The sequence below is a fragment of the Martes martes genome (genome assembly GCF_963455335.1).
Source record: "Martes martes genome assembly, chromosome: 2".
NCBI lineage: Eukaryota > Metazoa > Chordata > Mammalia > Carnivora > Mustelidae > Martes > Martes martes.
Genome location: NC_137889.1, coordinates 57970811 through 57984465, shown reverse-complemented (window position 1 = coordinate 57984465; position 13655 = coordinate 57970811). Strand labels below are relative to the sequence as shown.

Below are 13655 nucleotides of genomic sequence, written 5' to 3'. Positions count from 1 at the left end.
ATGAATACTAACAGAGATCCTTTATCAGGAGGGGAACTAATTTGACCGTCCACTCCTTCTGGAAGGGGTTCCACTCTTTCTGGAAGTCACAATGAAAGGTTTTCATTTATATTTCTTGAGAAATGTAAGCATTAAAATGATTACACTGCTGACTATTTCAGAAGACATATGGAAAGGTTAAAGAAACTACTTTTCATATGATTTTCCCTACTTATGCTTTGTTTACCTCTCCATCATGCTGTTTTACAATCTGCAGTTCAAAGAACTCATCCTCTTCTTCCCCGGTGAGGGTAGCATCCCATCCACCAGCTTCTGGGTCATCAAGATTATCTTGGGAGCTGAAATCATCAGCTAAAAGCAAGTTCCATTAAATCAGAGATCATTTCAAAGGATAACCCCTACCAGCTAAATTTCAATGTGCTTAGTATTAAAATTCTACTGCCTCAAATTTCATTTGCTTTTGGCTCTAAAATCTCACATGACATGGAAGAGAACCATTAAACAGTTCACAGTTCTTAGAGATGGATAGACTCTCAAGAAATTATCTTAACCAATCTCCTACCTTTATGCCCTATTTTACATGGAAGGCAAATGAAGCCAAGATACCCAAGAGATTACTCAAGGTCAGCCCATAAATGTTAATGATAGGATTATAACCCAAATTCCCCATCTTTTAGTGCACTGAAGAAATGAGAAGCGAGAGTGATTCCAATTATCTGACCGTTAAGTTCAACAAAAGAATCAATTGGCTACATGAGCCAGAAACTTGGAGGGTTGCCCCTTGGCCCTTTAGTTATTTAGTTCTAAGTCTGGCCCTCCCAACCCCCTATCCATCTTAAGCTTGTGAGTAGCCATCAAAGTATCCTTCTAGTATGTAGGCTTATGGGGATCAAGAATGGGCATCAGGCTGCGCAAGTTTTTGATCATGTCTTGGGATATCCATACAAACAGGTCTTATTCTTTTCCGCTCTTACCTTCCTACACACGTGCACAAGCACATGCACACACGAGCCCCTCAACTCTCTAGGAACCTAACATAAGGACAGTAGGCCCCAGAGTAAGCTTCAGCCTCCAAGGTGCCAGAGAACAACAAGGTAGGCTAGAGAGCTGTGGCAAAACACTGAAACCCTCTCAGGTGGACAGACAGCAGAGTGACTTAAGTATTATTTGCTAACTCTATGTGCACACAAAATTTTCCATATGTCTAAATAAACCAAGTAGTACAAGATGCTAAATACCTTAGTTATTATAACTCACTTTCAGCTGGGTGGAAACAAACCACTGAGGACATCCAAGCTTGCCTATCTAGGACAGTTCATTATAATACACAGTTTCTCTACAGATGTTTTAGGAATTTAACTGCTGACTTTTACCTTATCATTAGCTCTTTAATCTACCTTTTCATTTTTATTTTCCTTCTTTGGACAGAATAAATGTAAAATGTAGCCACATCTAAAATATTTTATATGAAGGAGAAAAAAGTCAGAAAAATTGGACAGTTTCTCACAAATAAGCAATGCAGGAATGAGGGTATAAGAACTCAGAGGGGCACCTGGATGGCTCAGTGGGTTAAGTGTCTGCCTTCAGCTCAGGTCATGATCCCAGGGTCCTGGGATCAAGCCCTGCATCGGGCTATCTGCTCAGTAGGGAGTCTGCTTCCCCTCTCTCTCTGCCTGTCTCTCTGCCTACTTGTGATCTCTCTCTCTGTCAAATAAATAGATAAGTAATCTTAAGGAAAAAAAAAAAAAAAGAACTCACAGAAAAAGTGAGAAATTTATTAGCTAAGGTTAAGAAAACACCAGATAAAAGAAAGCATCCTACATAAGCATCACTAGTTATTAGTACTTTCCAGAGAGAAGTCTTTTCCTAAGAATAAAGAAGACAACACTGAAGTTCAGGGAAACACCTGCTACCGCAACCTCACATGAAGAGAAGAACAAAGCACACACGCAGCCGTTACAGATTACCCAGTGAAATGTGCAAACGCCCTGGAATGAAACATACCTACCTCCGCTACAGAAATATTACTCTTACAGAAAATTCATTCTTGGTCAAGTGTCAGTGTCCCTCCGCATACATAAAATAGACCCTAACCTTATGCTTACAGAATTGCCTAACTGCAGACTTCGTTAGAATCTAAGTGTTACTTGGACACTAATTTGTCTGAGGTAAGCCTTCAGAAAGCATCTAACTTACCATTTAAGTCAAGGAATATAACAGGAATGTGTGTTTCCATCCCAGGGACTGGGGTCCTAAAACATAATAAACAAATAGCACCTCAAATAAAGCCGACTTTCTCAGCAGAATGTACTTCGAGACACAGTGTTAACCCACACTGAGAAGTATTACAGGTCAAGCCAATTGTGGGTATTGTGTTTTTGTCATAATTTCACATCAGAGATGCCCCAAAGACTTACCTGTAAATGCTGCTTCTTTTCACTGGTGCTCTTGTGTATAATTATCATACATTCTGATACTAGAATTCAGTCTTACAAGATACAGCTACCTGTTTGTAATCGAAGCTTCCTTGTTTAAAGTTACTTTCTTAAAAAGTTATATACCTAAGGGCCCCATATGGCTTAATTTACTATTTTTAATTTCTATAAAGTGGCACAGAACATTTGCTGACAGTACAGTTTAAGCCAGCACAAAACCAAAAACTCCTGGAGATGCAATTTTATTATGACCGAATGGTCTTTTAAGGGAATGACCCAAGTAATTAACATATTAACTTTTCTTTTTTAATGCTAAGTGCAGTGGTATTAAATATTGATTTAGATTCTCAGAATTCTTAATTACTTGGGCCAATAACAATATTATTTAATAAAACAGTTTTAAGCCATAGTTACTCCAACTCATGAAAATAATTTAACACTTCCTCTAATTCAAGCTTTTCCCCCTATGCTATGATGAGTCTTCCATTAGTTGAAACAGAGGCAAAACGGAGAGTGGGCGGCTCAGTGAGCACCTGAAATGTCTGAAGACATGTGGCAGCGTTCATACCATTCTGCTGGGGCCCCTGGAATGCCACTGCCAGCAGAGGGGACCATGACTGCATTTCGCTCCTCAGTCAGAGTCAGCCTCATCTCTAGAAGTTGGGCTTCACGGTCAGCATCATCCTCTGTTTTATCTAGAACATCAAGAATGAAGATCAAATATAGATTTCTCACTTGATTTATACTTCCGTCCTGCATATTAATAGGATTTGACTGTATTCAGGTACTGGTTGATGAGGGTTCACCGAAAACTTATTACTTCCCTAATTAGTAATTTTTAAAAATCACAATAAGAAATGAACTATAAGCTGAAGAGCTGGTGTACTCTTACAGAAAGGCCATCTTTGGCTCATGGAAGGCCGCCATGGGCCAGCACATGAATAATTTCTTCCAGAATTAGAGGATTCAGGTGCTTTTGGTTAAGAAATCAAGAACATTAGCATCCTCCTTAATTTACTTTTGAAGGATGATGTTTACATACTGTATTTTCTCTCTTTGTTGGGGAAAGGGGGGGAAACTTACAGAAAGCCATCATTACAGTTAAATAAATGTTATTCTGAAAGGATACGACACTAATAAGTAACATTCCTATACTCATTATTGATGTGTCCATCTACTTCTAATTTATATGGCTGCAAATGAAATTATTTATGCACAGATTTGGTGGGGGGGAGGAAATATTCAACTTGCTTTTCTTACCATGTTTACTGACAAGCTTCTGCAGTTGTTGATCTAAGTATTCCTGACGTTTTGTTAATGCATTTAGCCATTTTCTACGCAGTCTCTCTAAATCCCGATCCTGGAAGAAAGCATGGGAAATTATGGCAAATATAATGTTAAGACAAGATATTTGAAACCAAAGCTCCATCTACCTTACTCTAAGGCTTCAAAAATGTGAAGTATTATATATCAATCTGTTTATTACCACTACTAGTTGACTCCAATCATTACTCAGAACAGAAAGTTCCAGAAATCAAAGCACTGCTGTTACTGGAAAAAGACAGCTTCTGAAAGGGCATTCTCTGATATCTAGAACCAGTTTTATTTCTATTGGTTAGAGAGGCAGAGCTCCCAGTAACTAAGATCTACAATGTCCCTCTGCTGGATAAAAATCACAAATACTTGTGCACCTGGCTGGCTATCAGGAGAGCATATGACTCTTGATCTCGGGGTCGTGAGTTTGAGCTCTGCACAGAATGTAGATATTACAAAAAAAAAAAGGTAAACCTAAAAAAAAAATCACAAATACTACTCAATAATCTTCAATTCTATATCTGTGGGAACGATCATAAGAATTCCTCAAACTTCTTACCTTGTTTCAGCCTTCAACATGTTTCACTAGTCTCTACAAACAGCATATAAATGTTTCTCTCCCTTGTTTCTCGTGGGGAGATTTTTGGAGAGGAGAGGGGGCGTTATCACCAGACTAAGAACTCAACCAGTCAACACCTGACTGTATACCAATCTTGCCTCATTGCCTTTCATAATAAAGTTAACAAGACCGGGTAGATCAGCGGAATGCTGAGGATACAGTGTGTATCTGGATTTCACTAAAGCACTTAACCAAATAGCTCATGACATTCTTGTAGACAAGATGGAGAAATGTGCAATGAATCTACTTGAATGGAATCATAAATGACTGAAATATCACATCCAAAGAACAATGATTAATGGAATAATGTCAGCTTAAAAGAAGTCTCTATTGTTGTGCCATAGGACTCTGTATTTAACCCTATCTGATCCAATATTTTTATCAGTCACTTATAGGAAGGCAGACATTTTTATCAAATTATAATGATGCAAAACCAGGAGAGTGACTACACTGGATGACATAATCAGGATCCAAAGAGCTCTGACAGTCCTAAACAATGACTAACAAGACTAACAAGATAGAACTTGACAGACGTAAACAAAATCTTGCAGGAGATTAGGAAGAGGGGTGGCGGGCAAAACCAAACCTGTGTGACCCTTGGAAGTGGGAAAGGGAGACTTGGTTTAGAAGATGGAAAATACCTAACCAGTGTTGTCTGACTGAAGCTCATTATGAGATAGCTCTTACAGGGAAAAGTGTGGCCGACTCCACTCAAGGAGAGAAAGAGTGCAAGAATAAGGATCTGAAGAAATGGATCTGGAGGGAACTTAGATGCAGAGCTCCAGGTTTGGAAAAGGGTAACAGTCACAAATGATTTCCTACACTGAAGTCTATGAAACTTGTTTTAATTTGAGAAAAAGCAGTATCTGATTCAAAATTAACTGTGTAGTTATTAAGTAACAGTATGACAAGACTCAGGAATGTGTGATTCAGCACTGGAATCAAGCACATTTGATGAGGCCAACAGGTACTTCCTTACCTGGTAGCTGTCCATGTCCTCCTCTTCCTCCTAAAAGAAAAAACGTAAACTAAAACAATCATTTTTCCAGGAGTCAGGCTATGCTCAACAACCAGAATCTTTTCCCATACTTTATATTTTCTAATTTAGTGAATATACTATTTTATTTCCCACCTATGCTCACCCCACTCTCTGTTTTTTATAGTTTTCAGGAAGCTGGAGTCAAACCACAGGCTTCTCATAGGAAAGTGAAGAACACTCATTTGACCTTTTCAGGAAGCAGTACAATACTTTCCCTGCTGGGTTTATAGTCCCACTCCCCAGGAGAAATCAAACACCTGCTGGCAAACAGTCTTTACAAGTCAGCAGGGGGTTTCTGCAGAGGGGGTGGGTGATAGGGGAAGTTAATCACTAGTAGACAACTGAGGAATTTCTAGAGACTTCAATGTCTTAACCCTCAGTCTGCCATTTACCAGGGCAAAACCAACAGTCTGGTGCAAGTGCAGTGATTCCATGCAAATGCAATATAGTAAAAAAAAAAAAAAAAAAGAAATCAAAGAAAAATGAAAGAAAAAACTGAAAGAACTGTTCATAGAAGGCAGTTTTCTGGCAGGTTCCAAAAGACGCTCTTATGTTGTTAGGTCTTTCAGCAAGAACATAACTGGCACCGAAACTTACATGAAAGGTCTCATGAGTCTTCGGGGATCTGAGTGTTCTAACTTTTACACATCCAATGCCAACAGACAATATACATTCTTCCATCAATGGTAAAGTCCCAGATTCCTGCACAGACTTCACTTCCACTTGGACTCGCCGTGACTGTCCCTGTATCACAGATACTTTGCTTAAAAATCAGTTTCATTTCTAAAAATTTGGTTTAGAGAGACCCCTACAGGCTGATGTTGAGAAAGCGTTTAACTCTGGAGACATTGTTTCACCGTATATTAAAAATTAAGCAGTAAACTACCAATTGAAAAACTAATCAGGAAAAATAATTCACCTTTTCAGCAAATAGAAAGACATGGAATATATATGGCTTGCATACTTTTTCAATAAAAAGAAACATTAAGAGAAAACATTCTAACAAAGGAAATGCAAAAAAGAAAAGGACAATAAAAACTGTTAAACTCACTTATTAAAAATACAAATTAAAATAAGCACAATACACCTTTATTTTCACTTACTAAACTAGCAATTATCTTTTAAAAAGGCAATTTCTGATACTGCCCATAGTTTATAGATCAGGCGATTACATACATTGTTGCTGGGAATATAAACTGGTAAAGCTTTCTGCAAGGCAATCTGCCTTAAAAATGTAAGGATCCCTTGACCAGCAATTCAACTTTCTAGGAATCTGTTCTCAGTAAATAATCATATACTGTATAAGGAATCTTAAAGCAATATATGTTAAGAATAACAAAAAACCAAACACAAATAAATATATAATATTAAAACTGTTCAAACTGTGTGTATATAATAAAATATTAGTCATTAAAATATTGCTGGAAGAAAACATATGTGATATATTAAGTTAAAAAGTATGGTTGGGGCATCTGGGTGGCTCAGTTGGTTAAGCGTCCAATTCTTGATCTCATGATCTCTGGATCATGAGATCAAGTCCTGCATGGGGCTCAACACTGGGTGTGGAGCCTGCTTTAATATTCTCTCTTTCCTTCTCCCTCTAGCCCTCCCCCACCACCATCTCGCCCTTTCAACCTCTCAAAAAAAAAAAAAAAAAAAAAAGCATATGGTAAACAATGTTAACCAGACCTTAAAATAAAAAGATTACCAAACCGAATAATGTAGTATGATCTACTTTTAAAAATAGGCAGTAAGAAAAGAATGAGGACCACTACCCTGGATTCACCACTCTAATCCCAAATAATTTAAAACCAGGCTGCAAAATGAAGAATTGAGCAGAGAGAAGGTGTTCCGTCTTACATAAACTTTCATAATAAACACAATGTGACCCTCTATGTTTATAATGAAGTAGTATTTTACAAGAAGATCCTCTAAATTCCCGAACTACTGACCTCAAAGTCAGTTTATGAATTTCAGGGATGTAAAACAGAATTTGAACAATGGAATCTGCATGTATAACTTAAGTCAGTTACTCTTCCCCTCTTCCACCAGATTTTAATTCCCAAGAGCTTCATGTTTATCAGGGAAATCAATTTAGGCAATGATTAATCAGAAGGCTAGATTTGAAGAGATGGGTTACAGATGTTTTTGATTTAGTATTTTCCAAGGATTATGTATCAGGTATCTTGTGGAAAGAGTACCTCAGAAAACATTTTAATTTAAAATAGTTCAGTCATTTCAATTAGCTACAATTTTGTTTGTTTACTTTGTTTGAAACAAAAAGTAACCTACATACATTGTTGCTGGGAATATATTCCGTGTGTGGGCCCACACTGGGAGGGTGAGTCGAGGCACTGTAGGGGGAGGGTTTAAGGTTGGGACAGAAAGAAAAAGGAGGGAAAGATCCAGAACAGCTACTGTCCAAAAGCTTTTAAACAGTATACTTAAACTCACAGGTTGAACTTCCTGTAACTGCTAATATCTGAGCATTTTTAAACTACAAAACAGGCAATTTCATATGGCGTACCTAGTAAGTTCTCCTCTGCCGTTTTCCTGTTCAAGAACAGTAGGTTCTAGTTTTGAAATATTTTAATTCAAATGAGCCTACCATCCAAGTCCTTCTATGAACGAGGCACACATGCTTCTAGAACCTCCTCTTTTACTGCTTTCCAGGTCTTCCTACATGTTACTTTCTCCCCAAATTTGCCTAATTCCAACCATTGTGTCTTTATTCTTGTTGCTTATGTATGAAAAAAAGCCTTTGCACTACTGATTCAGCATCCAGGTCAAGACCCACACCCTTCAAAAAAAAAAAAAGAACCTTTCCTGATGGACTCAAGTCATCTTTGAACACTTTTAGTAAAGGCTGTCAGAAATATGACAAATACTTATATATTCTATTTATACTAAACCATAGAAAATTATCTGGTCTTGCCTTCCAGGCAACGAATTTCTGAGGCATCCAAAGAAGATATATATATAGCTTTAACAGATGTTCAGAAAAAGATGCTCTTCACACCCTTAAGAATCCTATTTTATGTATATATCTGATGCTATAGGTTAAACTAATTTCTTTTTCCTTTCAGTTCTTTGCCCATACATGAATGAATTTGCTAAAATCCACTTGCTGGGGTCAGAGAACAAATGCTGATCAGCTTTCCCCTTCTGAAACATTCAGAAACTTAAACATTTAAGCAAACTTTCTTTTTCCTTTAACCTTTTCTCTTATTCTGCTTTGAATGATTTCAACATTCATTTTCAAGAGCTATTCTTTTATCTTCCCATGGTTCTAAAGTATAGAAATTATCATGGTATATAATATTCTACTAAATTTTGAATTGATGTAATGTACAGTAAAAAAGAGTATTTCCAAATCTCCCATGTAAATTCTGCTAAGATATTTTCTCTTTAGCAGAAACGCTTTACAGATTATAATCCACCTGGGGTTAAGTGACAATTCCTACCTATTTCTCTGCTATACTGATTTCTGACAGGCGTTCATATCTAATCAGCTGCATTTATTTAATACCTCCTGCAGTATCACAGAAAGATATTTGTTCTTTGTCCTCAGGTCCTGGCAGAGAGCTCCTGAAACTCTCAGAACTTCCTGAGTGATAATGATTATAAGTGTATCTTTTAATGATGCAACTTTAAATCTGGAAGTTCTTGGTAGGCCCCCAGGTAGCTTTAGGAAGGGGGCTGGTAGCAAAAAACAAACAAACAAAAAAACAAGCCTTCACTGGAAGTTTGTAACTGTCAGATCCACCCCAAAAACTCTGTACAGGGCAGAGAAGGGATGGAGATCAAGTTCCTCACCCATGGCCAAGCTTTATGCCTGAATAATGAACATCCATAAAAGCCTACAAACAATGAGGTTCAGTGAGCTTTCTGGCTGGGGACAAATCAAAGTGGTGGGAGGGTGGCACACCCTGAGAGGACATGAACGCTCCTTATACCTCTTCCCAGACTTTGTCCCATACATCTCTTCCACTGGGCTATTCCTGAGTTGTATCCTTTATTTAAAAAGACTAGAAACAGTAAGTAAAGGGGAGGAGGGCTAGGCAAACCCCTGACTTTGTAGCCACGTTGAACAGAACTGAGGACCAGATACTTGCAACTGGCATCTGCAGTGAGGTCAATCTTGTGCTTAAGTCTGAGCCCTTAAACCTGTGGCGTCTGACACAAAAACCGAATTGCATTGTGGGACACCCCATTGGTGCCTGCAGAGAATCAGAGAATTGGCTGGTGTCAGGAGGAAAAGAACCCTTTCACCTTCCAAGTACCAAGTACTGTATCACATACAGTATCTCTAAACCTCATACTAGTCCTGCAAAGTCGGTATTATCATCACACTTCCACTTTATACCTAAGGGAAGGTTCTGAGAGGTTACGGAACTTGCTCACAGATTTAGGGCTACGCTGTGGGAGACCAGAACTGAACCCTAGCACGTTACTAGCCTGTGAAGTGCTCATTCTTTCTGCCATGTTACACTGCTACTCCTTGTATTTAGAAATATTCTAATGTAACACTGCGTCATATGTTTCTGTTGTCTCCTGCAATTCAATTCTAAGTCATTCTTTAAAGTTTATCTTTTTGCTTACTCAAACTCGAGAAGCTGGTTTTAAAATATTATAATTAACAATATATTTTTTAAAGATTTTATTTATTTATTTGACAGAGATCACAAGTAGGCAGAGAGGCAGGCAGAGAGAGAGTGGGGGAAGCAGGCTCTCCACTGAGCAGAGAGCCCGATGCGGGGCTTGATCCCAAGACCTGAGATCATGACCTGAGCTGAAGGCAGAGGCTCAACCCACTGAGCCAGCCACCCAGGTGCCCCTATAATTAGCAACATTTTTTTAAAATGAAAGGAAACAGATATATAGTAGGAGACAATTTTAATAAAAGGATGGACTTGGAGAGTCTAGATTTCATTATCACCGATCTGATATTTCTGCTAACAGGAATCCAGTATTAAGCTTTACAGTGCCAAAGAATTTAATATTAACATTCAGAATGGTAACTTCCACAATTTTGTTACCTGCCGGAGTTGAAAGATTCCTCCTGTTGGCACATCCTTTGCAGAAATTACTTCTACAGGGCAGTATTCGCCATTCTCATTCTGTTCCAAGATTTGGACCCAGAATTCCACTTTTCTGGTAACTTCACTCCATCTAGGAAATAGATGAAGTTCTTGGAAAATCATACATTTCTATTTCAATATAGGCAGCTTAGGATCTTTCACATGGAAACTAACAATGATAATGACCTCCAAACAGAATAATTCAGAATGATGACCTGTAGTTCAATGAGTAATATACAAATATATACTAGCAAATATAATTAAACCAAAATTAAACAAATTTAACATCAGAACTAGAAATGGTTCCTTCAGTTTGTTCAAAAAGGTATGACAATTACAAATCTATTTCAAAGTGGTTACTCAAAAATCTAAATATGGTAATCAGAGGTCCAGAAGAAAGTACAATGATTATCTTCACATAGATAAAGGTAGTGATATATATGCTCGATTTAGTAACTTGAAAAGAATCTTTGCTCAGATTAATAACAGAATCAAGAAAAAAAACCTCAATTCTAGTTAAGGATTTGCTGAAACATTCTAAACCCAAAACAAGAAAAAAGAAAATCTGGATCTCTTCTATGATAAGATGGAAAGCACGAATACCCCCTTTCAGCCATTCCCTTTTAACATTCTTTTTAAAATCCTGGTACAAATACCTGCCTCCTTCCATGACTGATGGCATTTCAAAAGAATGCTGCACTAAAGACAACATAAGTAAAACCTGAATTCTAGAGTATATCTTGATCCATTCTCCCTACAGTTAATTAACTAGAAGTAATTTAGAATAAGCAACTATTCTCCAAAAATCCATTCACTCTTTATTCTTAACTAACTCCACATTTAATATCTCTTCCGTCACTCTTCAAAGTTCACTCCTGTAAGGAAGTTTAAATGTGCTATAAATACCCTGGAAACAATAGCATCTATCCCTGGAATACTGACAATGCTCAGGAAAGGGCTACCTTTATAAATGGCAGTATTAATCTCTAGCAAGTCTTCAAAATTATAAATGGAATCAGAAGGATATCCAAAATTCACCTGTCTCGAAGACTACGTGTTTTTGCTTGGATAATCCCCAAGTCCCACAGGGCTGGGTTTTTCCGAGGATCATTCATCTTATGGCCATATACTTCAATTGCCAATGCCCCTTCTGAAAGATGTTCAATGAAGTCTTCCGTAATGTTAATAGAAAACTCCTGAAAGAAAATAATTACAGAGGAGGAAGTACTTTCTGGTAACCTTATGTTCACGTATATCCACTGCCATACACCCACTTCATGGAGAATAGAAATGAAAAAAAAATGTTTTAGTTATAGAACAGAACTGTCATCTAATGTGCATAATGAATGCTCAGATGGTCTGACGTTCTTGACTTCAAACATAATCATAAACCTGATCTTTAAAAATACTTTTCACCTTGAAAATCTATTGTGAAAGACCAGCATTATATTCTATTTTGTTAGCAAAATTTAGGAAGCTATTTTTAAAGTACTAATAATTATATTAAGAATTTCAACAATGATCTACAATGTCTTGATATAAAAGTTATTAGACGCAGTAAGGTAGCAATGCGTTAGGGTAACAATTTTTCCTAGCTTTTAGGAAGTTAATTATCTCTAATAACAGGAGAGTAAGGAAATAAATAATGATCGTCAGTGCAAATAAAATCACCTAATTTTTAAAAATTCTTCCAATCTGTCCATCTTTACAAGATATAAATGACAGCATTTTACAGTAATTACTAAGCTCTAAAACAGTTTATTGTAAAAAGTTATAGAACCCATACTTCTCTCTCTTTCACTATCACTCTCAATCTTTAACACACTAAAGGTATTTCTATGTTTTAAATAGATTAGAAAGAGACCACTCCCTTGAAAACAATGAGATGGATTAATTGTGGTACAGTTAAGGAAAAAAAAAAAATCAAGAGTCTGACTAGCCATGGGTTAACTGACTCCTCTGTACCAGCTGCTTCTGCTGAAAACAAAAAAATACTATTATCAAATACAACCGTGATAAAGATCAAATGAAAGAATAACATAAAGTGCTTAGCAGGACATTAGGTATTCCATAAAGTTCATTCTTGTCTCTTTTCTATCTTCACTTTCTCTAAATACCAGTTTCTTAAACTTTTTCGATGACAATTTCTCCAGTAATCTAATACAAAACATGGGTTCCTTTGAGAAGGATATATAGAGTTGACCCTTAAACAACGTTGGAATAACAGGCACCAAACCCCTGTGCAGTCAAAAATCCACATACTACTTTTGACTCCCCCAAAATGTAACTACTAATAGCCTACTGTTGACCAGAAAGCCTTCCCAGTAACATAACAGTTGATTAACACATAAGTTGTAAGCTGACTTTTGTAAGTCACAACAAAGTAAGCTAGGGAAAAGAAAATATTATTAAGAAAACTAAAAGGGGGTGTGCCTGGGTGGCTCATAAGTTAAGAATCCAACCCTTGATTTTGGCTCAGGTCATGATCTCAGGGTCGTGAGTCTGAGCCCCACATAAGGCTCCACGCTCTGCATGGACCCTGCTTGATTCTCCCTCTCTTCCTCTACCCCTTCCCACCCCAAAATTAATTAATTAAAAGTAAGTAAAACATAAAAATTAAAAAAAGAAAACCAAAAGGAAGAAGAAACACATTTACAACCTGTGTTGGGCAAAGGTCAGCTGTATCTATATTCACACAAAAGTAAATTTTGACTGTGGAGAAGAGTTAAATGCACTGACACTTTAGCGTTTGTCACCCAGCTTTACCGAGATATAACTGACATATAACACTGTGTTAATTTAAGGCATACAATATATTGATGACATTTCGGTTTCTGACTCCAACCACACTCTAAGAAAATCTGATACAAGATATATATTGATATCAAATTAGTAACAAAATAATGCTCACTTTACAGTTTTGTTTTACCTAAGTAATCAAATGCTGGCCCAGTCTAGAAAACAAACTTACACTGCAATGATCAAAGACAACCATGCACTGAGGCTCCTTGCTGACAGGAGAGGAGGAAGAGGTATCAACTTCAGGTGCAACAATTACTGGCTCCTGTTGATCCCAAAAGTTGTACTTGCAGAACACAAAGTGGGACAGATGCTGTGGCAACCCAGTGGCTTGGAGTATTTTAACCTGAAGGAAAGGGAAGGCTCTG

General features: G+C 37.3%; 1 protein-coding gene across 1 annotated transcript in view; it reads right to left on the bottom strand.

Annotated features, from left to right (window-relative positions):
• The window catches only part of KIF13B (kinesin family member 13B), a 195586-nt gene that overhangs the window by 54797 nt on the left and 127134 nt on the right, over nucleotides 1-13655 (bottom strand). The window contains exons 21-29 of the mRNA XM_080796223.1: nucleotides 13460-13633; nucleotides 11527-11684; nucleotides 10447-10579; nucleotides 6005-6151; nucleotides 5348-5377; nucleotides 3696-3795; nucleotides 3004-3130; nucleotides 2197-2252; nucleotides 227-351 (exon numbers count right to left, since the gene is read on the bottom strand). Coding sequence (XP_080652349.1) covers nucleotides 227-351; nucleotides 2197-2252; nucleotides 3004-3130; nucleotides 3696-3795; nucleotides 5348-5377; nucleotides 6005-6151; nucleotides 10447-10579; nucleotides 11527-11684; nucleotides 13460-13633 — 1050 coding nt within the window. The remainder of the gene's footprint in view (nucleotides 1-226; nucleotides 352-2196; nucleotides 2253-3003; nucleotides 3131-3695; nucleotides 3796-5347; nucleotides 5378-6004; nucleotides 6152-10446; nucleotides 10580-11526; nucleotides 11685-13459; nucleotides 13634-13655) is intronic.